The sequence below is a fragment of the Lissotriton vulgaris genome, chromosome 8, assembly GCF_964263255.1.
Source record: "Lissotriton vulgaris chromosome 8, aLisVul1.2, whole genome shotgun sequence".
Lineage (NCBI taxonomy): Eukaryota > Metazoa > Chordata > Amphibia > Caudata > Salamandridae > Lissotriton > Lissotriton vulgaris.
The window spans coordinates 1,328,160,664-1,328,184,376 of record NC_141696.1 but is presented as its reverse complement, the minus strand read 5'-3'; the positions used below and the strand labels follow the sequence as shown (position 1 = coordinate 1,328,184,376).

The 23,713-nt window shown below is 44.5% G+C and overlaps 1 protein-coding gene across 3 annotated transcripts in view; it reads left to right on the top strand.

Moving 5' to 3' along the window:
* DYNC2H1 (dynein cytoplasmic 2 heavy chain 1) overlaps window positions 1–23,713 on the top strand; it is a 1,560,829-nt gene that overhangs the window by 487,912 nt on the left and 1,049,204 nt on the right. For all 3 annotated transcript variants that reach the window (XM_086935265.1, XM_086935264.1, XM_086935263.1), the window contains exons 33-35: window positions 14,496–14,678; window positions 14,910–15,092; window positions 16,087–16,310. In XM_086935265.1, coding sequence (XP_086791391.1) covers window positions 14,496–14,678; window positions 14,910–15,092; window positions 16,087–16,310 — 590 coding nt within the window. The remainder of the gene's footprint in view (window positions 1–14,495; window positions 14,679–14,909; window positions 15,093–16,086; window positions 16,311–23,713) is intronic.

Genomic DNA, 23,713 nt, shown 5'->3' with positions numbered 1-23,713 from the left:
CCGAAGGCGGAGCCTGCCACATCACGGACGCCATTCGGGGGGGTCAAGCCCCATCCTCATCCCGGACGACATGGAGCCTGAACAACGTCGATCGTCGTCGGCAGAACCCAGAGGTTGTATGTTGTCGCCTGAGCACTTTGAGGATGTGATGGGCTCAGGAGAGGATTGGGAAGGGTCAGGGGACCCTCTTGAAACCCAGGAAGTCTCTGAAGAGAATTTGGACTGGTATGGGGAACCTGGGGAGGCCAGTGGACTTGATACTTATCCAGATACTGGCATGCTCTCTCTGCCAACAGTGGCTACGGAGGTGGGGGCATCCTATGCCATGGTGGTTAAGAGGGCAGCCGAGGTACTTGGACTGGAGCTGCCATTGGTGCAAGTCAGGGCTAATCTCCTGACTGAGGTGCTTCAACCTGGGGCTTCCACTTCAGAACCCTTGTTACCCTTTAATTAGATGCTTCTTGACGTCCTTCTAGGAATCTGGTCCAACCCTAGCACAGGGGCTCCTGTGAACAAGACGATGGAACGCCACCATCGCCCAACACCGGGCGACCCAAAGTTCCTCAGCCAACACCCCACCCCAGAGAGTTTGATGGTGCAGGCCTCTACTTCCCAAGGCACATTCCCTTCCACCCCTCCGATTAGGGAATCCAAGAGAGTGTATGCATTTGTAAAGAAGTTGTTTTCTTCCTCCTGTCTGGCAATGCGGTCGATGAATACCAGATGCTTATTGGGCCGTTTCTCTCATTCCCTTTGGGAGACGGTTGCGCAAGTGCTGCCACACGTTCCAGAGGAGGCCAGGGCTGTGCTGTCCCTAGCTGTCAAGGATGGGAGAGATGCAGCTAAATTCACCATATGGTTTGGCTTAGATACGACCAATTCTCTGGGTAGATCAATTTCAACAACGGTGGCATTTGAAGCCCCACGCCTGGCTTCGTACAACTGGCTTCTCAGGCGATATCCAAGCCAGTTTGATAGACATGCCCTTTGATGGCACCCACCTTTTTGGGGAAAAGGCAAACTCAGCCCTTATTTATTTATTTTATTTATTTATTTAGGAGTTTTATATAGCGCTAGCCAGACCCGAAGGTATCAGAGCGCTCAACAACATTTGTCGAATGACAGTCGAGTATACAGAGAGTGGCACAGTAAACACAGTGTTCAAAGGTGGGTCACTGATCGGTAAAAGTCACGTAGCATTCAAATGCAGAGCAGTAGTGCTGGTGGTAAAAGTAAGGGGGGGTAATGTGCGGGTCAAGAGGAAGATGCTGTAAGGATTTGTTCTTATCGTAGTGACTGGATCCTCAGTTGGTGGCGGATCGTTATTGTAAGTTCGTTGTCACTTCGCGAGAGCTCGATTGAGGAAGAGCACTTTGAACTGGCTTTTGAATTCTTTGAAGGAAGGGTTAGTCTAGATACGTATAGGGATGGCATTCCAAATTGTGGGTGCATTTCCGGAGAAAGACCGAGATAAGGTCTTTTTGGGGGATGAGTAGCAGAGTGTTGGTGCTCCTGAGATTTCTTGTCTGTCCCGCTTTGTTGAGTTTGGCGGCTAGACAGGTGGGTTTACCAGTGTGCAGAACTTTGTGGGTGGGACAGGCAGTTCTGAAGTTAGCACTCATTTCTATTGGGAGCCAATTGAGCTCTTTCAAAGCGGGGGAGATGTTTGTATTTCTTTACTCCCATCACCATTCTGGCTGCTGTATTTAGGTTTGATCTGGTCAGGTTCAAGGACTCTCGCGCTACAGCCATATCCTTGGGCTTCTCCTCCACCCCCTTGGCTAGTCTTCCTTTCCCCCCTTTTGTGGCAACGGAAGGGGGTTTCCAGCCACATCAGCCCTATCCCACACACCATCCCGCACAGACTGCCCGAGCTGTGCGAAGATGTGGACTGTTGGACCCGGACCTTTTGGCAGGTTCACCCCAAGACTTTTTGCTTTTTCCTAGCCTGTTTCTGGAACCTGGTGGTGGTGATTTTAGGCCTCTGCGCACTTTTTCACTGTGGTACAGTGTAAAGTGCTTGAGCTCTCTGTGTATGTGTGGTGAGTGACCTGCTCTTCCATAGGAATGAATGGGGAATATGTATGCCCATGGTAGTTCCTGATGTGTGGGGAGTGCAGGGGCGAGTTTGATATGTACGAACTCGTGAGATTGAATGCTGCATGATGATATATGCGGCATGACTGTGTCTAGTGTAGAAGTGCCACTTTTAGAAGTTGGCATATTTGTGTAATTTGTGTCTAGCATGTGATTGGCTGGTGAGCCTGGTCCAGGAGTGCCTGGGCCTGCTTGTGGATTGACTGTCTGGTTTGAGGGTGACAGGGGCTGGGGAGCCCCAGGAGGTTGTCTGAGTCAGCCCGTGGATGAAAGACTGCATCTGCTGCCAGGGAAGTGGGAGGAGATGGCACCTGGGAGTGACTAGGGCTGTGCCTGCCTGACCACAATGCTGGCTCCACCTCCCGCTGGGCGGCTGTCACCTCTGACCCTGACACTGAAGAGAGTTCCCTAAAACTAGTTCTAGCTGGTTCTCACACTGCCTGCACAAAGACTTCAAATACTTTTCTCTGTATAAGAAGGGGCTGTGTCCCCTTCCAATTTGTTCTTGTTTTCAACTTGAATCTGCCAGGGGCGTGCTGCTGCTTCGGCCCAGGGGAATCCCTGGGCCCTGCTCAGCCCTTGGATGCCTGGAGGACTTCTGGGGGCATGCTTTGTTTAGAGCCCCGGAGCTCCAACGTTTGGGGCATATGTTTTCAGAGCCTGTGTGGCTCCAACAGTTGGAGCAGTTTGCGCCTAAGGGTCAGTGAGGACCCTGTCGCAGTTTTGTCTCCAGCTGCCCAGCAATTAGTGGGCAGCTGCACCGTTTAGGAGCAATTGGAGAGAGAGTCCCTGTGTGGGACAGAGGTGGCACAGTGGTGCCAGGCCTGCTACAGCTGCGCAGCACTTAGTGCCAGCTGCAACGTTTAGGCCCTTGTGATTGTTCCCAGGTGCCCAGCAAGTAGTTGGCACCTGCAACGATTAGGTTTTGCGCCAGTGGCGCACCCCTGACTGGCGCTGCATGGCAGCGCGCCCTGACATTCTGGACACAGGGCTCTTTAGTCCCTTTATTGGATGGGGGCTGGTATGTGATTTTATTTAGGCGCAATGTTTTTATCTATGTGATGGTATTTGCCTAATGTGAGTTTTGTGCAATTGTATGGTTATTGCACTTCTGAATGTGTTTTCTTGCATCATGTGTTATTCCTGCACCTCTGAATGTTTTTAGGCATCATGTGATTTTTGCGCTATTGTATTGGTCTGGCACCTCTGAATGTTTTTAGGCATCATGTGTCTTCCTTTTTCACCCTGCGCTGCACCTCTGAATGTTTTTAGGCATCATGTGTCTTCTTGCGCTGCACCTCTGAATGTATTTTATTGCATCATGTGCTTTGTTCTGAACACCGCTGAATGTGTAGGTTTATGCATCATGTGTTTCCCTTGTCTTACACCTCTGAATGTTTTTAGGCATCATGTGTTTTTCCTTTATTACTCCTCTGAATGTGTTTCATGCATCATGGGTAATGTGTTCTTGTTTATACCCCTAGGTGCTGTGTGATACTTAGGTGGTTGTTCTTTTTAGTACAGGTGGTCCTAGTGAGGTCCTGGTTCCTGTTACCAGTGGTTACTGGTTGTGTGCTATAGTTGCTAATTTGTGCTACTATGATTTTTATTCTTTATTATTCTTTATTCTAAAAGTGCTATTTCTGATTCTGACAGTGGCCCACGTGGCCCTGTCTCCTGTAAATAATCCCTCGTTAATATTGCCTGTGCCAGTTGGCACCATGTATTTTGTGTGATACTATCTGATGTGTTTTTACTATACAAAAGTTATTTTATAATAACCTTGTGTGGAGTTCCTTTTGTGGTGTGCCTAGTATGTTGTTGCTGTTGTGTGCTGGCGCAAATGCTTTACACATTGCCTCCGAGTTTAGCCTTACTGCTCGTGCCAAGCTACCAGGGGGGTGAGCAGGGGTTATCTTGGCGTGTGACTCCCTTGCCCTGACTAGAATGGTGGTTTCTGCCTAGCTTTGGCGTCAGCCTTAGCCAACCAGAAATAGCCAGTTCTAACATGGACGATGTGCATTCCGAGCTCTGAATGGAGGCCAGAAGTCGTCGACCACACTGCCTCCAGCAGCCGCAGCCTCCATGCACTCCTAGGCTGATTCTGCAGGACCACACTACTCCAGCTGGTGTGAGTATTCATTGTCTCCCCGACTGGAGATCCATAACATGGGACAAGTGTGTCTTGCAGGTAGTCCAGGAGGGCTATTCTTTGCCTTTTATTTCTTTTCCTAATCCTCCTTTTCTGCCAAATCAGGAACGGCTGACAGAGGGTCATTTTAATTTGCTCCAAGAGGAAGTTACTATTCTCTTGGCCAAGACCCAGTGACCCAGTTTGGTTTCAGACAGGGTCATGGGACGGAGACGGCACTACTAAAGGCTGCAGACGAAATCAGAGCAACCATGGACATGGGAGGAGCAGCAGTCCTAATACTTCTGGACCTCTCGGCTGCTTTTGACACGGTCGATCATGTCACTCTGATCGACCGTGTCTCAGCTTTAGGAATAAGAGGCAAAGCTAAAGATCTGATTGCCTCATTCCTAGCCAACCGCCCTCAGACCATCAAGATGGGCAATTTCACCTCCCACACCTTCTCCCTCCCTTGCGGTGTTCCCCAGGGCTCCTCGCTAAGCCCGACGCTGTTTAATATCTATGCGTCGGACTTGGCGAGGGTGATTAAATCTTACGGAATTGCCCTCACTACTTACGCCGATGATACCCAACTTGTATTATCGGTGCACAATAATGGAACTTCCATCGCAGCCAACTTCCAGGAGGGAATGAAGGCGATAGGCTCCTGGATGTCATCAAATTGCCTCAAGCTCAACTCCGATAAAACGGAGGTGATGACATTCGGGAGCTTGCGCCCAGCATGGTCTCCTCAGTGGTGGCCACCTCAGCTGGGGCCCCCACCCCAGCCGGTGGCAAAGGTTCGCAACTTGGGAGTCATCTTTGACAACAAGCTGACGTTTCACCACCATGCCAACGCCATTGTCTCATCTGCTTTCTATACCCTCAAAAAAATAAAAAAACTGCTTCCTTACCTCCCACAATCAGCCGGAAAAACTCTCATTAGCACATTAGTGTTCTCGAGAACCGATTATTGCAATTCACTTCTTTTGAATGCGCAGGAAGGAGTTCTCAATAAATTACAAACAGTACAAAATGCTGCAGCCAGAACGCTACTGTCTATCCCTAAATTCTCATCTGTTTCCCCGTACATCAGAAAACTCCATTGGCTCCCTATCAGGAGCCGAATCAAATTTAAAGCTATGTGTATAGCTTATAAGACCCTGAACAACACAGGACCACAGTTTTTAAAAGAAGCTCTCCGTCCAGTTGAACAACAAAGGATTCTACGGTCCTCTTCAGCCTCTCTGTTGAAAGTCCACCGAACAAAGAGGGCCAACTGGGGAGATAGACGCTTCACCATTGCCACGGCCAAACTGTGGAACACTCTACCTCTCCACATTAAAACTGCTCCCACGCTTTTAAAATTTAGAAAAAGCCTCAAGACATGGCTATTCTCCTCCTCCTAACTCCCGTTCAGACATGGCTATCCTACATCTTAACTCCCCCGACACCTCTTAGTGAGTTCTATGAATTTAGCGCCGAGACACCCTCACGGGTATTTGTTTGCGCTTTAAAAATTGCTAAAAATAAAATAAATAAATAAATAAGGGAAGCTATGGAATGGGTCCCGATTTCAGAAGCAGACAGTTTCTGTTATTCCCACTACTGACCCTGAAGAACAAGGGGCAACGGCCCATTTTAGATCTTCGGTTCGTTAATCTCTTCCTCAACAAGGAGATATTCAGAATGCTCACTCTGGCTCATGTGTTGTCTGCCCTAGACCAGGAAGACTGGATGGTAGCGTTGGACCTGCAGGTGGCGTATTTTCAGATTCCCATCCTGCCGAACCAAAGGCGTTACCTGCGGTTCAAGGTAGGCAAAAGCACTTCCAGTTTACCATGCTCCCCTTCGGTCTGACCAGTGCCCCTCGGGTGTTCACCAAGGTGATGGTGGTGGTCGCAGCTCATCTGCGCAGGTTAGGGGTGTCAGTCTTCCCCTACCTCACCGACTGGCTGTTGAAGGCCTCCATGCCCCAGGCTGGTAGCTCCCGCCTCCAGAGTACAGCGAACCTTCTGCATTCGCTGGGGTTCTCTTTAAACGTGCAGAAGTCACAACTTCTCAGATGCTCCCTTTCATCTGAGCTGTTCTGGACACAGTGTAGTTTCGGGCTTATCCTCCCGAGCAGCTAGTCCAGGATATTCAGGCTATGATTCTGATATTTCAGCCTCTATCCTGGATTTCGGTGAGACTGACTCTGAGGCTGTTGGGCCTAATGGCCTCCTGCATCCTGTTGGTAAGACATGCAACATGGTGTATGCGGGCTCTGCAGTGGGACTTGAAGTTCCATTGGGCACAGCATCGGGGAAATCTCACCGACGTGGTTCAGATCTGGGAAGGAACTAAAAAAGATCTGGAGTGGTGTTTTCACAAACGGCAATTGGGTCAACGGGAGACCTCTCTCCCTTCCCCAACCAGATCTCACAGTGGTGACAGATGCGTCACTTCTGGGATGGGGCGGCCATCTGGGAGAGGAGGATATCGGGGTACACTGGTTTCTGGCAGAAATGGTGCTCCACATAAATGTATTGGAGCTCTACGGGATTCCGTTGGCATTGAAAGCATTTCTTCCCTCTGTCAAGGGGAAATTAATGCAGGTGTTCACAGACAACACCACTGCCATGTTATACTGCAACAAGCAGGGCAGGGTGGGGTGCTGAACCCTTTGTCAAGAGGCTCTTTGTCTCTGGACATGGCTGGAACAGCAGGGCATAACTCTGTTCGTTCAACATCTTGCAGGTTCTCTGAATGCATGGGTGGACAAACTCAGCCTTCCATGCCTTGCGGATCACGAGTGGTGTCTCCAATCGGAGGTGGCGCAATGTCTCTTTCAGCAGTGGGGAGAAGCTTGGTTAGGTTTGTTCGCCTCCGAAGAGAACGCGCAGTGTCAGCTGTACTGCATGCTGGAGTTTCCAAGACGGCTATCGCTAGGCAACGCTTTTGTCGCAAGTGGAGCACAGGCCTGTTGTACACCTTTCCGCCCATACCACTCCTGCCCAGGTTTCTGAAGAAGATCAGGAGCGACCGGGCCCAAGTTATTCTTGTGGCTCCGGACTGGGCAAGGAGAGTCTGGTATCCAGAGCTTCTGAGCAGGAGTATTGATCCTCCCATCAGTCTGTACCTTCGGGAGGATCTTCTGTCACAGCAGCAGAGGAGGGTTTTCCTCCTGAACCTGTCAACTCTGCACCTCCATGCGTGGAGATTGAGCAGAGACAGTTGATAGCTTTTAACCTTCCTACTGAAGTCTGTAATTTATTCTGGTGGCCAGGCGGCCCTCCACTAAGATGGTATATGCCTACTGTTGGCTGAAATTTGTAGTATACTGTACAGAAAGGTCCAGTGACTCTCTTTCTGCTTCTCTTTCTACTGTCCTTTTTTTATTTTAACCCTTGCCAGCAGGGTTCCGTTTTTGGGAATCCTCAAGGGTTATCTTTCTGCTCTGTCAACTTTTTGGCAGCTGCCAGACCAGCCATCTCTCTTCAAGTCTCTAATTGTAAATAGATTTCTAAAAGGGCTTGCTCACTTATTTAAACCTATGCCCTTTGTTACGCCACAGTGAGACCTTAATTTACTTCTTACATATCTGATGTGTGCTCCTTTTGAGCCTTTGCACAATTGTCCCCTCCGGTTGTTGACCATCAAAACAGCCTTCTTAGTGGCGATTACATCTGGCCGGAGGGTGAGTGAGTTTCAGGCGTTATCTTGCTTACCTCCTTATCTTATATCCTTTCCGGACAAGGTGGTGCTTCGCACCAGAGCATCCTTTTTGCCAAAGGTTGTGACCCCATTCCATCTGGGTCAGTCCATCACTTCGCTCGCCCACATCCCTCTAAGGAAGAGGAGTGTCCCCACCGACTGGACCCAAAAAGAGCGTTGTTGTTTACCTTGACCGCACAAACTAGTTCCAGGTGGATGACCAAGACTTTGTGGGGTACGTGGGAGCAAAGAAGGGAAGGGCAGTGTAGAAAAGGACCATCTCTCGCTGGGTCGTTCTCTGCATCAAAATCTGTTATGCCTTGTCAAAGAAGCAGCCCCCTGAGGGATTAAGGGCCCATTCCACCAGGTAAAAGAATGCGACTATGGCCTTGGCTCGGGGAGTCCCAGTCCAAGACATCTGTTGGGTAGCGGCGTGGGCTTCTTTGTACACGCTCGCAAAATATTTCTGCCTTGATGGTCAGGTACGCAGGGACAGATATTTTGACCCTTCAGTCCTGCAAGACTTCTTAGTTTAGGATGTGAGGCTGCAATCCACCACCAGCATCGTATAACTCGGGTATCTAATTCAAAGGGAAGGAATCTGCAGCTATAAGTCTCTATCAGATGAACAAGTTACTTACCTTCGGTAACACATTATCTTGTAGAGCTCTATCTAGCTGCAGATTCCTTACAGCCCCCCCCAAGCCTCCCCACTTTGCGGACTGATTTTATAGAACTAGGGTTGTTCCCCCTCTTTCAGTGCCCTAGTTCTGAACACTACTATGTCAGTTACTTCGTGGCTCTAAGCTTCTGGTGTGGAAAGAACTAAAATTACTGATGCTAACAGCGCCGACGGCATCACGCGGAGCCGAATTGAGCCACCCGACGTTGCGCGCATGGGGTATTGCTCAGCAAAGGTTTCCGGATCCAGCCTGACGCCTGGGAAATTCAAAGGTAAAGAATCTGCAGCTAGATAGAGTCTCTACCAGATAATGCATTACCGAAGGTAAGTAACTTGTTCGTTGGGACCAACAAGGTCCTAGGGACTCACCATAAACAGGAGAGTCAAAGCAGGCCCCAAGCAAGCAGGGGAGCCAACAGAAGCAGGGGCAGACCCTCAAGAGGACCCCCAGGCCGAAAAGCACAGGAGTCCCCATAGGACCTCGAGTAGTTCACCAAGAATGAGGGCCTATGGTGCAGGTGATGAAGTGAAGATGCTGTACTTGGTAGGTAGTGTCGCTGGAGGCTGGAGTTTCTTGTAGCCCAAAGATCTTGGGAGTGCAGAGCCAACACGTCTTGGCACGGCAAGTCGACACAGTGCACAGAGGTTTGATCCCAGCGGTTCTGACGAGGGATACTGGCCTCAAAATTGAGGAGAGGACCGGTCAGGCCTCGAGGGAGTTGCAGAACCACCAACTGTGTTGCTGAGCCTTTTGAAGTCCGTGGGATGTCAGAAGCAGCAGACCGGTCAGCTTCATTGCGATGCCTGCAGATACAGGGGAGTGACTCCTTCACGCTAAGGGAGATTACTTAGTGTGTCCTTGATGCCCACAGGTCTGTTGAAGATCCTGGAAGATGCACAGACACAGAGGATGAAGAAGACTTACATAGCAGCGAGACCAGGAGCAGCCTGTGTAGTCTCTGGTCCAGATGAAGTCCAGTGAAGGGCAAGTGTCCAGACGGTTTCAGGCTTGAGTCTTGTCTCATGACTCAGGGGTCCCTTCCAGAGAAGGGGCAGACAGAGGGGAGGATACTCCCATGTTCTTTGTCCAGTTTCACGCCAGAACACGAGCTAAGGGCTCCCAGAACTGGTTCCAACTGGAGTATGCAAGGAGGGCACCAAATGTGCCGTTTAAAGCTGTCTGGTGGCGCTTACAAGCGCCTCCACCCCAGCCCAATACCCCAGCCCAATACACTGAGTCCTGTCTGTGACAGGAAACCTTTTGTTCTACCTTCACATGCTCGAGCTTGGCTCAGCGGCAGGAGGGCCGAATTGTGTCTGTGGTTGGCAGCAGCACTAGCTTGCTTTCATAACCTGAAAGGCTGTAACCGGGTGTACAGGGGGATACCACAGGGGTGCACCCCAGTACATAGAATCATACTTCCAACACTGGAATCGGTGTTGGGGTATGATTCCAACATTGTTGATACAAAACATGACAGGTTTCAGTGCAGCTACTACATAGTTAGACATCTTGTAAGGACCGATGTCCACTATATGTATTAAAATGTCTGACCGCACTTGCAAAGCCTGGAGAATCAACTCCAGGGTTTGTAGGGGTGTCCTACTCATGCAAGGACACCCTCACACGTATAACCAAGCACCCTGCCTTCAGGACTGAAAAAGCCTATAAGTCACCCCTCTGATAGGCTTAAGTACAGTGACCTCAGATGTAAGAAAACGTATATCCGTTGTGAAGGTTACTAGCATCCACTCACACAGGCTGCAATGGCAGGCCTGTAGTCACAGTTTGAGTGGTCTCTCGTGGGTGGCACTATACATGCTACAGCCCATAGGAGACCCCTGGTGTACCTATGCCCAGCGTACCATAGTACCATATTCTAGGGACTTACAGGGGTACACCAGTAGCCAATTATGGAGGTACAGAAGTACTTACCATGGTCAATTTTGCAATTTAGGGAGGAAGCACAGTAACTGGGGTCCTGATTAGCAGAATCCAAGACAAACTAGTCAAAAAAACATACTGACACCATCCAAAAGTGGGGGTAACCATGAAAGCAGATCCTACTTTCCTACATTACTTTTTTCACCTTAGTTGTATTGGGTTGACTATTGGAAAGCACTCGATGAGATTCATCAATTTCTAATTCTCAAGTTTTATTTTTAGTAGAGATGGTACAAGGTTTTTCAAGAAAGAGCTGCAATTTTTACCCTCAGAATTTTCCAGTACATTGAAGCTATGTAGATTATATTGCTATTTTTTTTAGGTATATTTGTTTCTTTATCAGTAATATCTAACTGGCTTGAGGTGATAATTGTTCAAGTGCATCTTTATTATCTCTGATTTTCATCTCTTCATGGCTGAAATCTTCATTGTGATTTCAGCCATATCTCTCTGAATATGTTTAATATCAAAACATATGGCATCTGTATTATCGCAAATTGCATGTATTTCCTCAAGCATTCATGCCATAGATTCATCATGTGACTCCACTTCTTTAGATTTAGCAGGCGGTGGTGAAGTGGTCTGTTTACTTCTGTTAGAAGAATTCTGTATGGATTCCATGTCCAAATTAGAATATGACTTATTTTGGAGTTTGAACAAGAAAGCACACCTGATTTTGTTGGGGTATATTGTACTACTTAAAACAGCTAGCAAAGTCATAGACTCAAATTCAAAATATGGAGGTATGTACTGAAGAAAATAATCAGATGCCAATTTGAAGAAAATAAGCAGAAATAACCTGCTCCTAGCTTTGCCAGACAAATAAAATAGCAGGCTTCACCTTTAAGGAGAGAAGCAAGATGTTTGACAGTACTTTTAAGTGGTAATAAAGACGTTGCTGGGTCTGCCCTCTTTCCTCAATACAGCCCTTAGACACAGTCTCCTGAAAGAAACCTGCACCCGATAATAACAAGCGTGCCGAAACAGGGCTGCACTGGAAAATTGAAGTAAGTGATGGGAGGAGGATTTACCTCACAAATAAAACCCATGCCAAAAAGCTGCTTATCAACATTAAAAATCATTGTAATCAGCAGGAAGTATCGAAGTTCAAAGCTCGCCCACCATCTAGGATCGGACATGCTCCTTCGTCTCCCAAATTATGGCTAAAGTAGTTATGTCATAAGTGTGGACTTCAGATAGGCAAGTTCTTCTTGAAGACACCAATGTAGACATTTGTTCATTTGTGCCAACGCGAGGGTCTAACCCTCACTGGAGGTGCCTGCCTGCATGTCTATATCGGCTCATTCCTGGTTATGTCCAGCAATTCTCCTTGATCTGCTGGAAAGAGGGTTCTCCATTCTCCTCAAAGTTCTCTGTTAGTATTTGCAGATGGGAAATTCCGAGGCTCGTTCATTTACTTAACCTGCAGGATATCTCTCTTTTCTTCTGTAGTTCTGGCTGTGTGTTGGTTGTTATCTTTGGTGAAAGATAGGCAGAATGCGAAACCCCACCTTTAAGAAACCTTCTCTTGCCGCAAAAAGGAAATTATGTCTATGAATTCTCTACATTTAGTTAAAGTCGCAGCTGATACATATTGGAATAGTGAGACAGAGTCCCCTTCTAACTGGATAAAGTCTTGGGTGCATGTTGCTGCGAAAAGACCTTCTTTTACTTCAAAGGAATGCACTCTTGTTGGCACATTAGGTGTCAAATTAAGTTTTTGTTGCAGGAGAATATTGACTATGTGACTGCGGTCTAATTCCAATTCTGAGTCATCAGAGTTGAAGCAGATGATGAAACAGTTCTGTTACATGTCTTTTCAATTCCAAGTTCGGTATTTCTTTGTTCAGGCTGTGGATGTGATGTTATTCCTGGGGGCCCTATCTTCATAGCCCTTCATCCTATCCTCCAGCAAAGTCTGTTTTGATTCCAATATTTCTAATTTAAGTGTCTGCTCATCTCTGTCATGTACTTGCTCCGCCATACTATTTTTGAGTTGGTCTACTCATGTTTTGGCTTTTTGTAACAAATGCTCACGGTCTGCAAGGACTTTATGGAAATTCTGCTGCAAAGATATCATATTTTTCCTGAATTCAGAGTGAAGCAGCTGAATGTCTGCTTTTGTTAAAGGAACTTGGATGTTTTGCACTTGCTCCAGACTCGGTTTGCCACAAATCCACTTGTATCAGGCGTTTATCTCCTTTGAACTGGTGAACAAGCTCCTTAATAGATGGAGTTCGAGAAGTTTTTTTTTGTTTCTTTTTGCTGTGGTCATAATTATAAATTTCAAGCGGGGTGTCCTCTTAGTCTCTCAAGTCTGGATATATTCTGATGTGTGTGTTCAAAAATGATTAGACCCTACCCACCATCCTGATGCCCTGTTGTCAGGGCAGCCGCTTGTTGCGCAGTTAAAAGATGTGTCGATGTATTCTTTCACAGGCCTTGATACTTGGACAATGTAAATGTTTATGAGGCCGGAATCTCAGTGTTCAAAGCAGCAGAGGAGCTGCTCTGTCTCTGTTTTACCTAGCTACAATAACACCTCTCAACACACCTGGGATTGGTATACACAAGACCGGCATGGGTGTTCTTAAACAGACCCTCTCAGGAGTCGGCTGTATTGCAGCCTTTCTAGCCCCCGTTTAGATCCTCTATTTATTAAACTAGTGTACTGTGCTTCCAGTTCAGTCTTTAAGCCATAGTTAGTCTTATCCAAATGATTTTTCAGCTTTGAGTCAGGGGAGCTATCCTGTTACCGCGTTACCTGCGGCCTTTCACCTCCTTCCTTCCCCTCTTTTGCAACTGTGCGCAGCTATCAAATGACTCAGGATGGCCTGGAGCATGAAAATGTGTGCTAGCACAAGATGGCCTTCAGTTACGCTGGGGCTTATCATAGTCAAGTTGCATCCGCCTTTATGAAAAACTGCCATGTCTCAAGGCTCACTACTCTTCTTCTCCCCCTTTGCTCCAGCGAATTACACTGCGATGACTCCGGTCACCTATCATGATCTAGAGCCAAGCTCCATCTATCCCGTTCTAAAGCTCTACGCAGAAGCATTTTCACTGACTCCCAGGGCCTAGAGCGCAGAGCTCAGCTAGGGCATATCCTTCTAAGTCCGTATACATTTGTAGTATTTCGAGAAATGCCATATATAAAGCTTCAAAATTATCTATAAGTGATCTTTAGGAGAGTGATTTCTACATAGGTGTTTTCTTGGAAATCAGACTTAGAATGCTATGTTTTCCACCCTCATCTTGCACAGAGGACGTGTGAGGCCTTTGCTACAGTTTAGTGCTACTTAGGGCCTTAAACGCAGCTCATAAACATCACTCTCTTTAGAAAACCAACAGATGCAGGGAAAAGTGGACCATTGATCGATCTATGGCACAGGTAGCAACTCAATGATCTTATTTTAAATTTCCTATACTTTTCCCCCCTCCAGTCTCTGGAATTAAGAAGTGCCATACATTACTGCTATTATGTGATGTTCATGTATTGCTCCCCTGGTGTCACAAATTGTATTAAACATAAATGTATCTTACTCTTTTTCCATCTGTCCTTCTTAGAACGTTAACATCTTTAATCACCTGACAACAATACCCAGAAACGTGACTTTAGATGGATCAACTACATTAACTCCTATTTCATGCTATTGTTTATGTTGTAAACCAGTTTCTCAATTTATTTATTTATTTTTAATATGGAGTCTATGGTTTTAGAGCATACATAGTTATAAAATAATATTATACTAGACTTCCTGATGCGTTGTCCCATGCAATCTAGTGACTCCCGGTGTAAAAGTAGGATAAAACTTACCTTCGATTTAGTGACTCCTGATGTAATGCCTCCGATGTAGTGTCTTCCGGTGTGCAATCCTGGAAGGGGTAGGGATGCACCAACACAATGTAATGTTTACATGCATTTTTTTGCATTATTTCTGCAGGGTAATGCTCCCAAACTAGTCTACACGCCACTGACAGACAAATGCTACCTTACTCTTACTCAAGCCATGAAGATGGGCCTTGGAGGAAATCCATATGGCCCAGCTGGAACTGGAAAGACCGAATCTGTGAAGGCCTTGGGTGGAATTCTTGGAAGACAAGTTTTGGTATTTAATTGTGATGAGGTAAAGTATTTTAGACTATGTCTGAACGAGAAAAATAAGAGGTTTATAAAAATTTTAAAATCTATACATTTTCAGTATGGTATTTATAATTTGCAAACTATAAATGCTGTATTTATTTGTGTTTTCTGTTTCTTTGGAGACACTGTTTAAATAACCAGATGATAGTTTTTACATTACTAGTTTAGTCTGTACAGAATGTGCAATGGTCAAATGTTTTTCCTCTCTTTAAAGGGTATTGATGTGAAATCAATGGGCCGAATTTTCGTTGGATTGGTGAAGTGTGGTGCGTGGGGTTGTTTTGATGAGTTCAACAGACTGGAAGAAGCAGTTCTGTCTGCTGTATCCATGCAAATCCAAACGATTCAGGATGCCTTGAAAAATCATGACGCTGAATGTGAACTACTTGGAAAAAGGGTAAAGCACAATACAGTTTTTACGCTTCGAGTAAAATATGACAGTGAAGATTAAAGCATTGTTTTGGAATGCGATAAAGACTAAACGGTTACATTTTACTTTTATTTTCATAACTCTTGCGTTTATTATTGCGATTAAGTATCTATCTCTTTTGTAGCTTGCTAAAGCCTGCCATTTTCTTCACAAGTTAACAAGGAGCTCTGTTGCGGGTAGCTAGCACACACACACACAGTAATACCCAGCTCTCGACAGCTCCTAGCAGTCATTCTAAGAACTACCAGGTCATTTTCTTGGTTGGTCTATGAGGAATGTGAACATTTAAAATAAAAAACAATACCAGAAAACACTGAAAAACTGTACGGACAAGCAGCTAGTCACTTGGTACTTTTGGAATCTAAATATATTAATTTCTCTGTAAATAGTACTGTTTATTATTGTATTAGTTCATGTTTGTCAGATTTGCAGATGCTTGCTGGGTGGGTGACTGTATGAGGCAGTTGCGTATGTGTACCAGTTTCCGCTTTTGACAGTTGTAGACGCCCAAGTCAGAAAAGGATGCCCATCTCTTGCCATTGGCAGACTCCAGACATATCAGTATTTCCCTGGGATGAAATTAACGGCTGTTAAATCTGGCCGACTTCGAATGACCCCCTAAATTGGCTCTTCGTTTGAGAGGGCGGGAAGAGGGGCAGACTAAAATTGCCAGAGAGTTATTCAATGGCATCAGTGTTTCTAAGATGAAATGGGTGGTCAAGTTGCAGACCATGACACATTAGCTCAGGTCAATTCCCACAGATTTTATGTACCTTGGAACATAAGTGCGTAGTTATTACTGATGGGTGGCAATTCGTTTTTGTTTGTGATACAGTAGAATTCGGGTGTAGGCCCCAAAGCCTGACTACTTCCACAACTCTGTTTCTTTCTATTGACACAGACTTACATGTCCTCTGCTATTGCCTATGTGTGTTCCATATGATTTTTATTTTCATTGCAGGTTGAACTTGATTCAAATTCAGGCATTTTTATCACAATGAACCCCGCTGGAAAGGGGTACGGAGGTAGACAGAAGCTGCCTGATAACCTCAAGCAGCTTTTCAGGCCAGTAGCCATGACCCGCCCTGACAATGAGCTCATTGCTGAAGTGATCCTGCATTCTGAAGGTTTTAAAGATGCTAAGATACTTGGACGCAAATTAGTGGCTATTTTTAACCTTGCCAGGTAAATATTGGTTCTCGCTGGTGCCGCTCACTCTGCCTCTCTCATCTTTCTCTAATGTAGTTAGACACTATCTCTGTCTCTTGTTCTTCTCTTTTTTACACATCCACACACATGCCCATGCACTCCTCCAATAACATTGAAGTCTCATCTAGTTCTGATAATGTGCATGCACATTACCAACATCTCAGCCAGGCTCCTTAGCGCAGAGTCCAAATTACCTAGAACTGGAGTTAAAATTGAAAATCTTCTTAGTTGAAGTAATAGTAGGAATTTCTTTTGTCTTGTTAAAGCTACAACAATAAGAATTGGCATAGCCAGTAGGTTTGACTTTTATATAATGCACATTTGCAGACAGAAGCACATTGTATGCAGAGGGACATATCTACAACTATCCATGTACACACAGACAACACACTTCTAGCCACTCTGCATGTAGACCAGTGGACTTAAACCGATTCCTCAGCTCAACACCTATCCACAGACAACCCGATCTGCTGTCAGCTGTACACATTGGCTGAGAGACACGTAATATTGGTTACACATATACCACTTTTTACTGCTTAACCGCAACTCGAAGTGCCAGGTGTGACAGGAGTAACGAGATACCGAATGAAGAAGGAGCTCTTTGAATGGAATTTTCTTCCCCAAAATGAAGTGGCAGTGGTTAGTTGACCTTAGTTCTCTGGTTTTCAAAGATAAAGCAGATTAGGATGATACGCTGCAAAAGAGAAAAGAAGGACGCAGCAGAGGGGTATGAGGTATAAATAAAATAGGGGGCAATCAATGTGGGAAATCGTAATGTGACAGAGTTAGGAATAGTTGAGGATGCCATGGCAAGCCAGTCAGAGCCAGGTACCCATGTCAATATGTCGTGTCCCAGAGACTGACACAGGATGACAGCAAACGTTCCTAAACAGCGCATTTATGGTCTGACATAACCAAAGCAGGCACACCTATCAGGGCGAGGAATAACCAGAACGAAAGAAAAAAGGATTGACATATGGATGCAGGTTTAAAATCCACTTATTAATCTGACACTCTGCTGACAAAATCAGATTCTAGCTCCTTCAGTTACTGCCCTTTGGCGTCTTGCCTTTAATCATGCATATGTAGAACTGCAATCCAGTATCTTAATTTCTCTAATTCTAAAATCAGATATACATAGTTTACAATATAATTCCATCTACATAATCATTTTATAGGGGTCTGTCTATGGATTTTCCTTTTCCTATGTTTGTTATGAAATGCTTTGGTTAATTTACGCAATTAAAGACTACAGGTGCCAGAATGCGGTGGCCTAAAATGTTGCGTTTTGTTAAATGATAGTCCAGGATGAAAACATTGTGCTCTAAGTAAGTTGAATTGGCTTGTAAATCATGTAAAGTCCATTACTGAGCACAGTCCGTTCTTGTTGTTTATTGTTTTTTTTTTATGTTTTAACATGAATAGCTCAGTCCTTAAAAACAGTATTGGCATCGATTTCTTTCTAACTAAATGTTTTAAAACTAAAGGCCAAGATATTTCTGTTTCAAATTAAATGTTTCAAACTAAAAACAAAATGAACGTTAAATCTAGATAATTTTTTGTCTGTCTTAGGCAAAAATATATACTTTCAGCTGGACAATACTCCCTTTAGAGGAAAGCAGTGCTGGGCTTAGGGAAGTCTTTTCTTTGCTTGTCAGTGTACAGATGAGTCCTTCAGTGGAGTAAGTTGAGTATCTGCGGGCTAGTGTGTGAAATCCAAACTTTCTAGTTTTGAGCTCCCTATCTAGTAGAGCAGTAGATGAATATGTGACTGTCCTTTAGTGCCATTGCCTGACAAGAAGGAATGTAAACTGGCAATTGCTCCTATTTTCCTCTGCTCGACTCTTCAGTGTATGGATTGGATTGTCTGGTCTGTGCAAGGGTCAGGTCTCCTTGCTGCATCTCCAGTGGAATAAGTATAGATTGACTATGAGGAGATTAGGGCCAAGAGGACATTTGGTCCCTCTTGTCGATCCACTCTTGCAGACGCACAATCAATATAGTACTCACTTCGGACTGCAGCAAGGGGAGTATTGCTAGCAGATATCCATGTCTGCTGGCTACCACTCACATGCAGAGACAGATGGCTGTGTTATATGGCCTGGGATGTCGCATGGGGAGAATATGTACTGACCTAGTGGCAAACCAAGCGCCAACACTGAAGACAATAAGATAGTTATCATTGGGTCCTAATTAAAAAATACATTTGTGGATAGATTCAAAGGTGAAAGCTCTTGTTTATTCATATCAGACTGTCCTCTAAAGTTTAAACTGATTTAGCCAGAAACATTTAAGCAAGCTGCTGCTAGTCTGTCATTGGACTCCTGGGCTAATTTCTAGTAGTATGGAACAGTGAGATGAAAGGAAGAAAACTGTCTTTATCAGTTCAGTTCATGAAGCTTTATTTGGTACAAAAGAATTGACAATAAAAGCACATACAAAATACATATACATAAATCATTGAAATTTTAAAAATAGGTTTCAGTGCAATACAGACCAATATGCTAAAATATCATGCTTTTACGTACACTGATAGATTTGAGTAAAAACGTGGCAGTATAAAAACAGATATCAGCAGATTTCATGTTAAAAATAAGGCTCATTGCCTCATCCACTGTACGTACCCCATATTTAACAAATAAAGGCTTAAGGTACAAAATTCGATAGTTCGGGTGCAATTTACAAATAAGTAAAAAATGCAGGGTGCTCTGTTTTGATATACCATCACACTGACACGGTCCTTTAGGATGTTGCTTAATGTTAGGTAAAGACACTAACTCATGTACAATTCCGAACCTGAGTCTGGTTAGGACAAACTTGTGCGAAGACCTCGTTACCAGCACAAGGTGTGGTGGAAAGCCTTCAGTGAGAGAGTATTTACTGCAAAAGGAAACAGTTGTCATGGACCGACATGTAAAAGCCCTCTTCTTTGCCTTATTGTCCAATAAGATTGCTTTCAATTCTGATTTTGATATAGCCAGCGCAGCCTTAAGGTCGGCCAGAACATCGAGATTGAATATTTGTGAATAGCAATCTGTGACATATTTTATCCACAGGATTTTTCTGTACACGTCCAGTGAGAGACAATCTGCAATTATAGATCTGTTTAAAGTCTTTTCATCCTGGAGTCAGATAGAGCGCCATAACATTAGTGGTCTTAAGGCTAAGAGATCATTCAAATAATTAATGTCTAGTTCCCGATGGGTCAATGCAGTGGCAGCCGATGAGGGCAGACATAAAAGTTTTTTTAAAAAGGAGTTTTCCTCAAGCTGCAATTTATGGGCACTACTATGACCCCAGATAGCCGCCCCATATAATGCAATACTGGCGCATCTCGCTTGATAAATTTGCAGCATTTCTCTAGTTCGTCTATCCCCAATTTTTGCTGCAAATTTAAAAATACCATGAGCACTTTTCGCCATTTTATTACTGACATTATTAAATTCATTAGACCACTTTCTATCATGGGAAAAAGTTATTCCAAGATAACAAAAGGAATCAACTGATTGTACCTTATTACCGTCAATGAAAAAGGCAGCAGATTTCTTATTGTTTGCCCCACAGGTCATAATATGCGTCTTATCCTTATTGATGAGTAATTTCCTGTCCCTAATAAACAAAGAAAATCTATCCATCAATCTTTGCAGTCCCAAAGGGGTCCTGGAAAGAAGCACGGCGTCATCCGCATATAATAACACCAGCAATGATACGCCTTTTTGCCTGGGAGCATCTGCTTGAACACCTTTTAAAATTTCATCAATTTCATTGATAAATAAAATAAACAATAACGGAGCTAAAACACAGCCTTGTCTTATGCCGCGCCTTACGCTAAATTTGGGGGTACATTCTCCCTTGGTTCCAAAACGCACACAAGTTTGCAGTTTTTGGTACAGCCTAGCAAGGAAGAAAATAATACCCTCGGGCGCCCATCCGCAGCAAAGTGGGATATAAAATTCCGTGATCAACCATGTCGAAGGCGTTGCTTAGATCAGCAAAGCATAAATATAAGGCGCCACCTTTAGCTTCTACATATTTCCCAATTATGAGGTCAAGATTCAAACATTGGTCCAATGTGCCCCTGCCTGTCCTAAAACCGAACTGACTTTCGGACAAAATTGCCTTATCTTCAACCCACTCCTCGAGACTAGCTAACATAACTCTGCTCATAACCTTTACAGAGGAGTCCAAAAGGGAAATGGGGCGATAATTCTTTGCTTCAGACTGATTGCCTTTTTTAAAAATAGGGACAATAATTGATTCCCCCCATGTGGTCGGAGCTTCAGTGCAAACAGCTGCATTAAAAACGTTTGCAAGAAGGGGGCTCCAGATCTCCGGGACTGCTTTGTAAACATCTATTGGGACCCCATCGGGTCCTTGGGCCTCCCCCCCCCTTGCTTGCACGAATTCCTATCTCGACCTCGGCCACAGTAAGATTTAAAGGTAGTATGGGCCAATTACATGGGGTAGTAGCTGGGCCACAATTTGAACCAAATATATTAGAAAAATGCGTTACCCAGCAATCACTAGGAACATTAGAGCTCAATACAGGGGTGTGATCGTCTCTGAGGAATTGGGAATTAACCATAGCCCAGAATAAAGTGTTATTGTGTATCTCTGCAGCTTGGTTTAGTGATTCCCATGCTTCCTGCTGCAACTCTCTTTTCCTTTTTCTTAATGCTAATTGATATTCTGCTCTTTGTTTGATTATTAAAGTAGTGTTCCTAGGTTTTATGGCCAAGGCCTTCTTCAGCTCTGTTAGTAGCCTGGTGCAAGTATGGTTGAGCCAACCTTGTCCATGGCTACTTTTATCTCTAATTGGTCTAGTAAACCTTGCATCAATTGATGTATTAATATTTTTAAAAGCAGTTAAAACACATTCAGACCCAGTATTATTTTCAAGGATTAGGGTAATGTCAGTTAAACAATCAGAAACGATGTAACCCATTAATTCATCTGCTCTGTCCCCAACCCATTTAACTCTAACACCATTAGGTCGGTGGGGTTCTACGTTGGTGATGGTATGGCCCACAGCTACAGGACTCTCGCTCCATAGCGAGCAGTCTAGAACAATATAATTATGATCGCTCAAAGATGTAACTTTGATCCTGGGGGTTTCAGAGAAGGGGGTAATACTCGATGACACAATAACATGATCTATCACCGAGCTTGTCCTCCAATTTTTAAAAGTAGGGATGATCATCCCATTAACATCTTTGCCAAAATCCAGAATTTCAAGATCCTAATTACTAATAAATGTATACAGGATATCTCCATAGCTATTATGCCTAAAGTGGAGATCTGCAACACCAGCTTTGTTAACAACCCCACAGGCTTTCTGAAAGGTCAATTCACATAAAGAAATATTAAAATCTCCTAACCATATAAAATCAAAAGAAACATTACATTGGTCAATTAAGTCATCAATAGCACTGGCTAAATTTTTTACAACAGATGTCTTACTATTGTTAAAAATATTGTTACAGTAGTTAATTAGGAGGACATGTCGACCTTGATCATTGCGGAGCCACAGTAACTGCGCATGAGGTCCCACATTTACGTATTTCACAATCCTAATGTTTTTGTTAATCAACACCAGAATTATAAGACCTCCTTTTGCTCTCCCTGGTCCAGAGCTAACTGCCTGTAAGTTAAACGTTACAAACCCCTCAAAATGTACCTCCTCCTGACACCAAGATTCCTGGAAACACAAGATATCATGAGTGTTGATAAAATCCTTCCAACCCAAGGTGTCCTGTTTAGATTTTAGCCCAGCAACATTCCAGCTTACAATAGAAATGCCGATAGATACATTAGCGCTGGTATTATTCAGAGGAACAGTGTCACCTATAACTACCTCATTGGTACTGTTCACTAGTGCTCTAGGGCTAATACATCTTTCTTTGCTTTGGGTCTCCACCATATTTGGATCGGTGTCAGGAGGTAAAACACACACATCTGGCACCTGGGCAGTAATCAACTGGCACGGGACGCTAACCCCTGTCCCGGGGAGTCAGTCATTGGAGTCCAGAGAGCTTAGTGCCTGGAATCTGTTCCGAACGGGAACCCCGAACCCCAAAAAGTGGTTAGGCCGATGATTTCTATTTCCAGGTTTATAAGTTTTTTTTTTTAATTAAATGACTATAAAAAAAGCCAAGAGGGCGTACACTTATTCTGTCTTCCCCGGGGATTAGGGATCCAGCCTTAACAAAGCAGTGGCCGCATGTTGGGGGTGTTTAAAGTTAACGATGACACAATCACCCCTACATGTTTTGCTTGACGTACCTATCCAATCAACCCTTCTGGTGGTTTAAATTTGGTCTGAATAAGTAATTGGAAAGCCACAGTTATTGTGTAGCGAAGAGGCCGTTTTATTTTTTAACGAGTCATGAGATTCAGGTTGGGGTCTAGTAGGATCAGTCTCATAAGGAGGGACGTTGGTCAAAACTGCCACATAGGGTGCACAGGCTGGGGGTAGATTCACAGGACGTTTTCGTCTAGGTGTTTTCGGTGAACCCACCTCATTAGCAGCTAGCTTACTCTGGAGAGAGGTGGAAGGTGGGTTAGTAGGTAATGAGGCCGATATAACTGCTTCTTTAACTGTTCCACCCCCAGTTGGTGGACTTACGGTTACTATGGGGGGTCCTAGGTCAACATTAATGGGCCTAGATTTTCCAACCAGAGCAATATGCGCGTCAAGCAGCCCACCTAGTCTATTTACTTCAGATGAGAGCTGATCCAGCTTGTCCACCAGGGATTTAATGATTTTATCAACCTTAGAGTAAATAATGCTTATTAAAAAATCAAACTGTTCAGTATTCATAAAAGATGAAGCATTCTTAATTGTCAAATCTTCTACCCCAGGAAAGATTTTTGATACAGTCTCACCTCTTTTTTTGTTGCGAGTACGGTACCCCCCTCGAGTAGTGGGTGCTTTCCTGCAAGCTCTTAATGCTCTAGGGGCCGGTGTGTTTTGGGCAGGCGATACACTGGGAGATACAGAAGAAACAGCAGAAATATCTGGGCCAATTTCAGGTTGGACTGTAGTTTCTATCGAAAAATCAAGGTTGACAAGATCTGGGTGATCATCCATATGTGCTATAGTATTAGGATCAGGGAGGGTACGGCAGTTAATAAGGGGATTCTCCTTCCCTAGCGGCATCCTTCGCTCCTTATTAATTTGGCTGACCACTTTCACTAGGTAATTATCCATGGTGGCTGTTACTGGAGGATTTTTTGGAGCCTTTTGTTTAGACATTATGTATTGAGATGCACATATTGACCAACTAAAAATACTGGCAAGTAAAAGTATCGGAGAAACAAAGCTTTCATGTACTACAACCAGGCTGAGTTAATTAAATCAGCAAAAATAGTAAAATGTC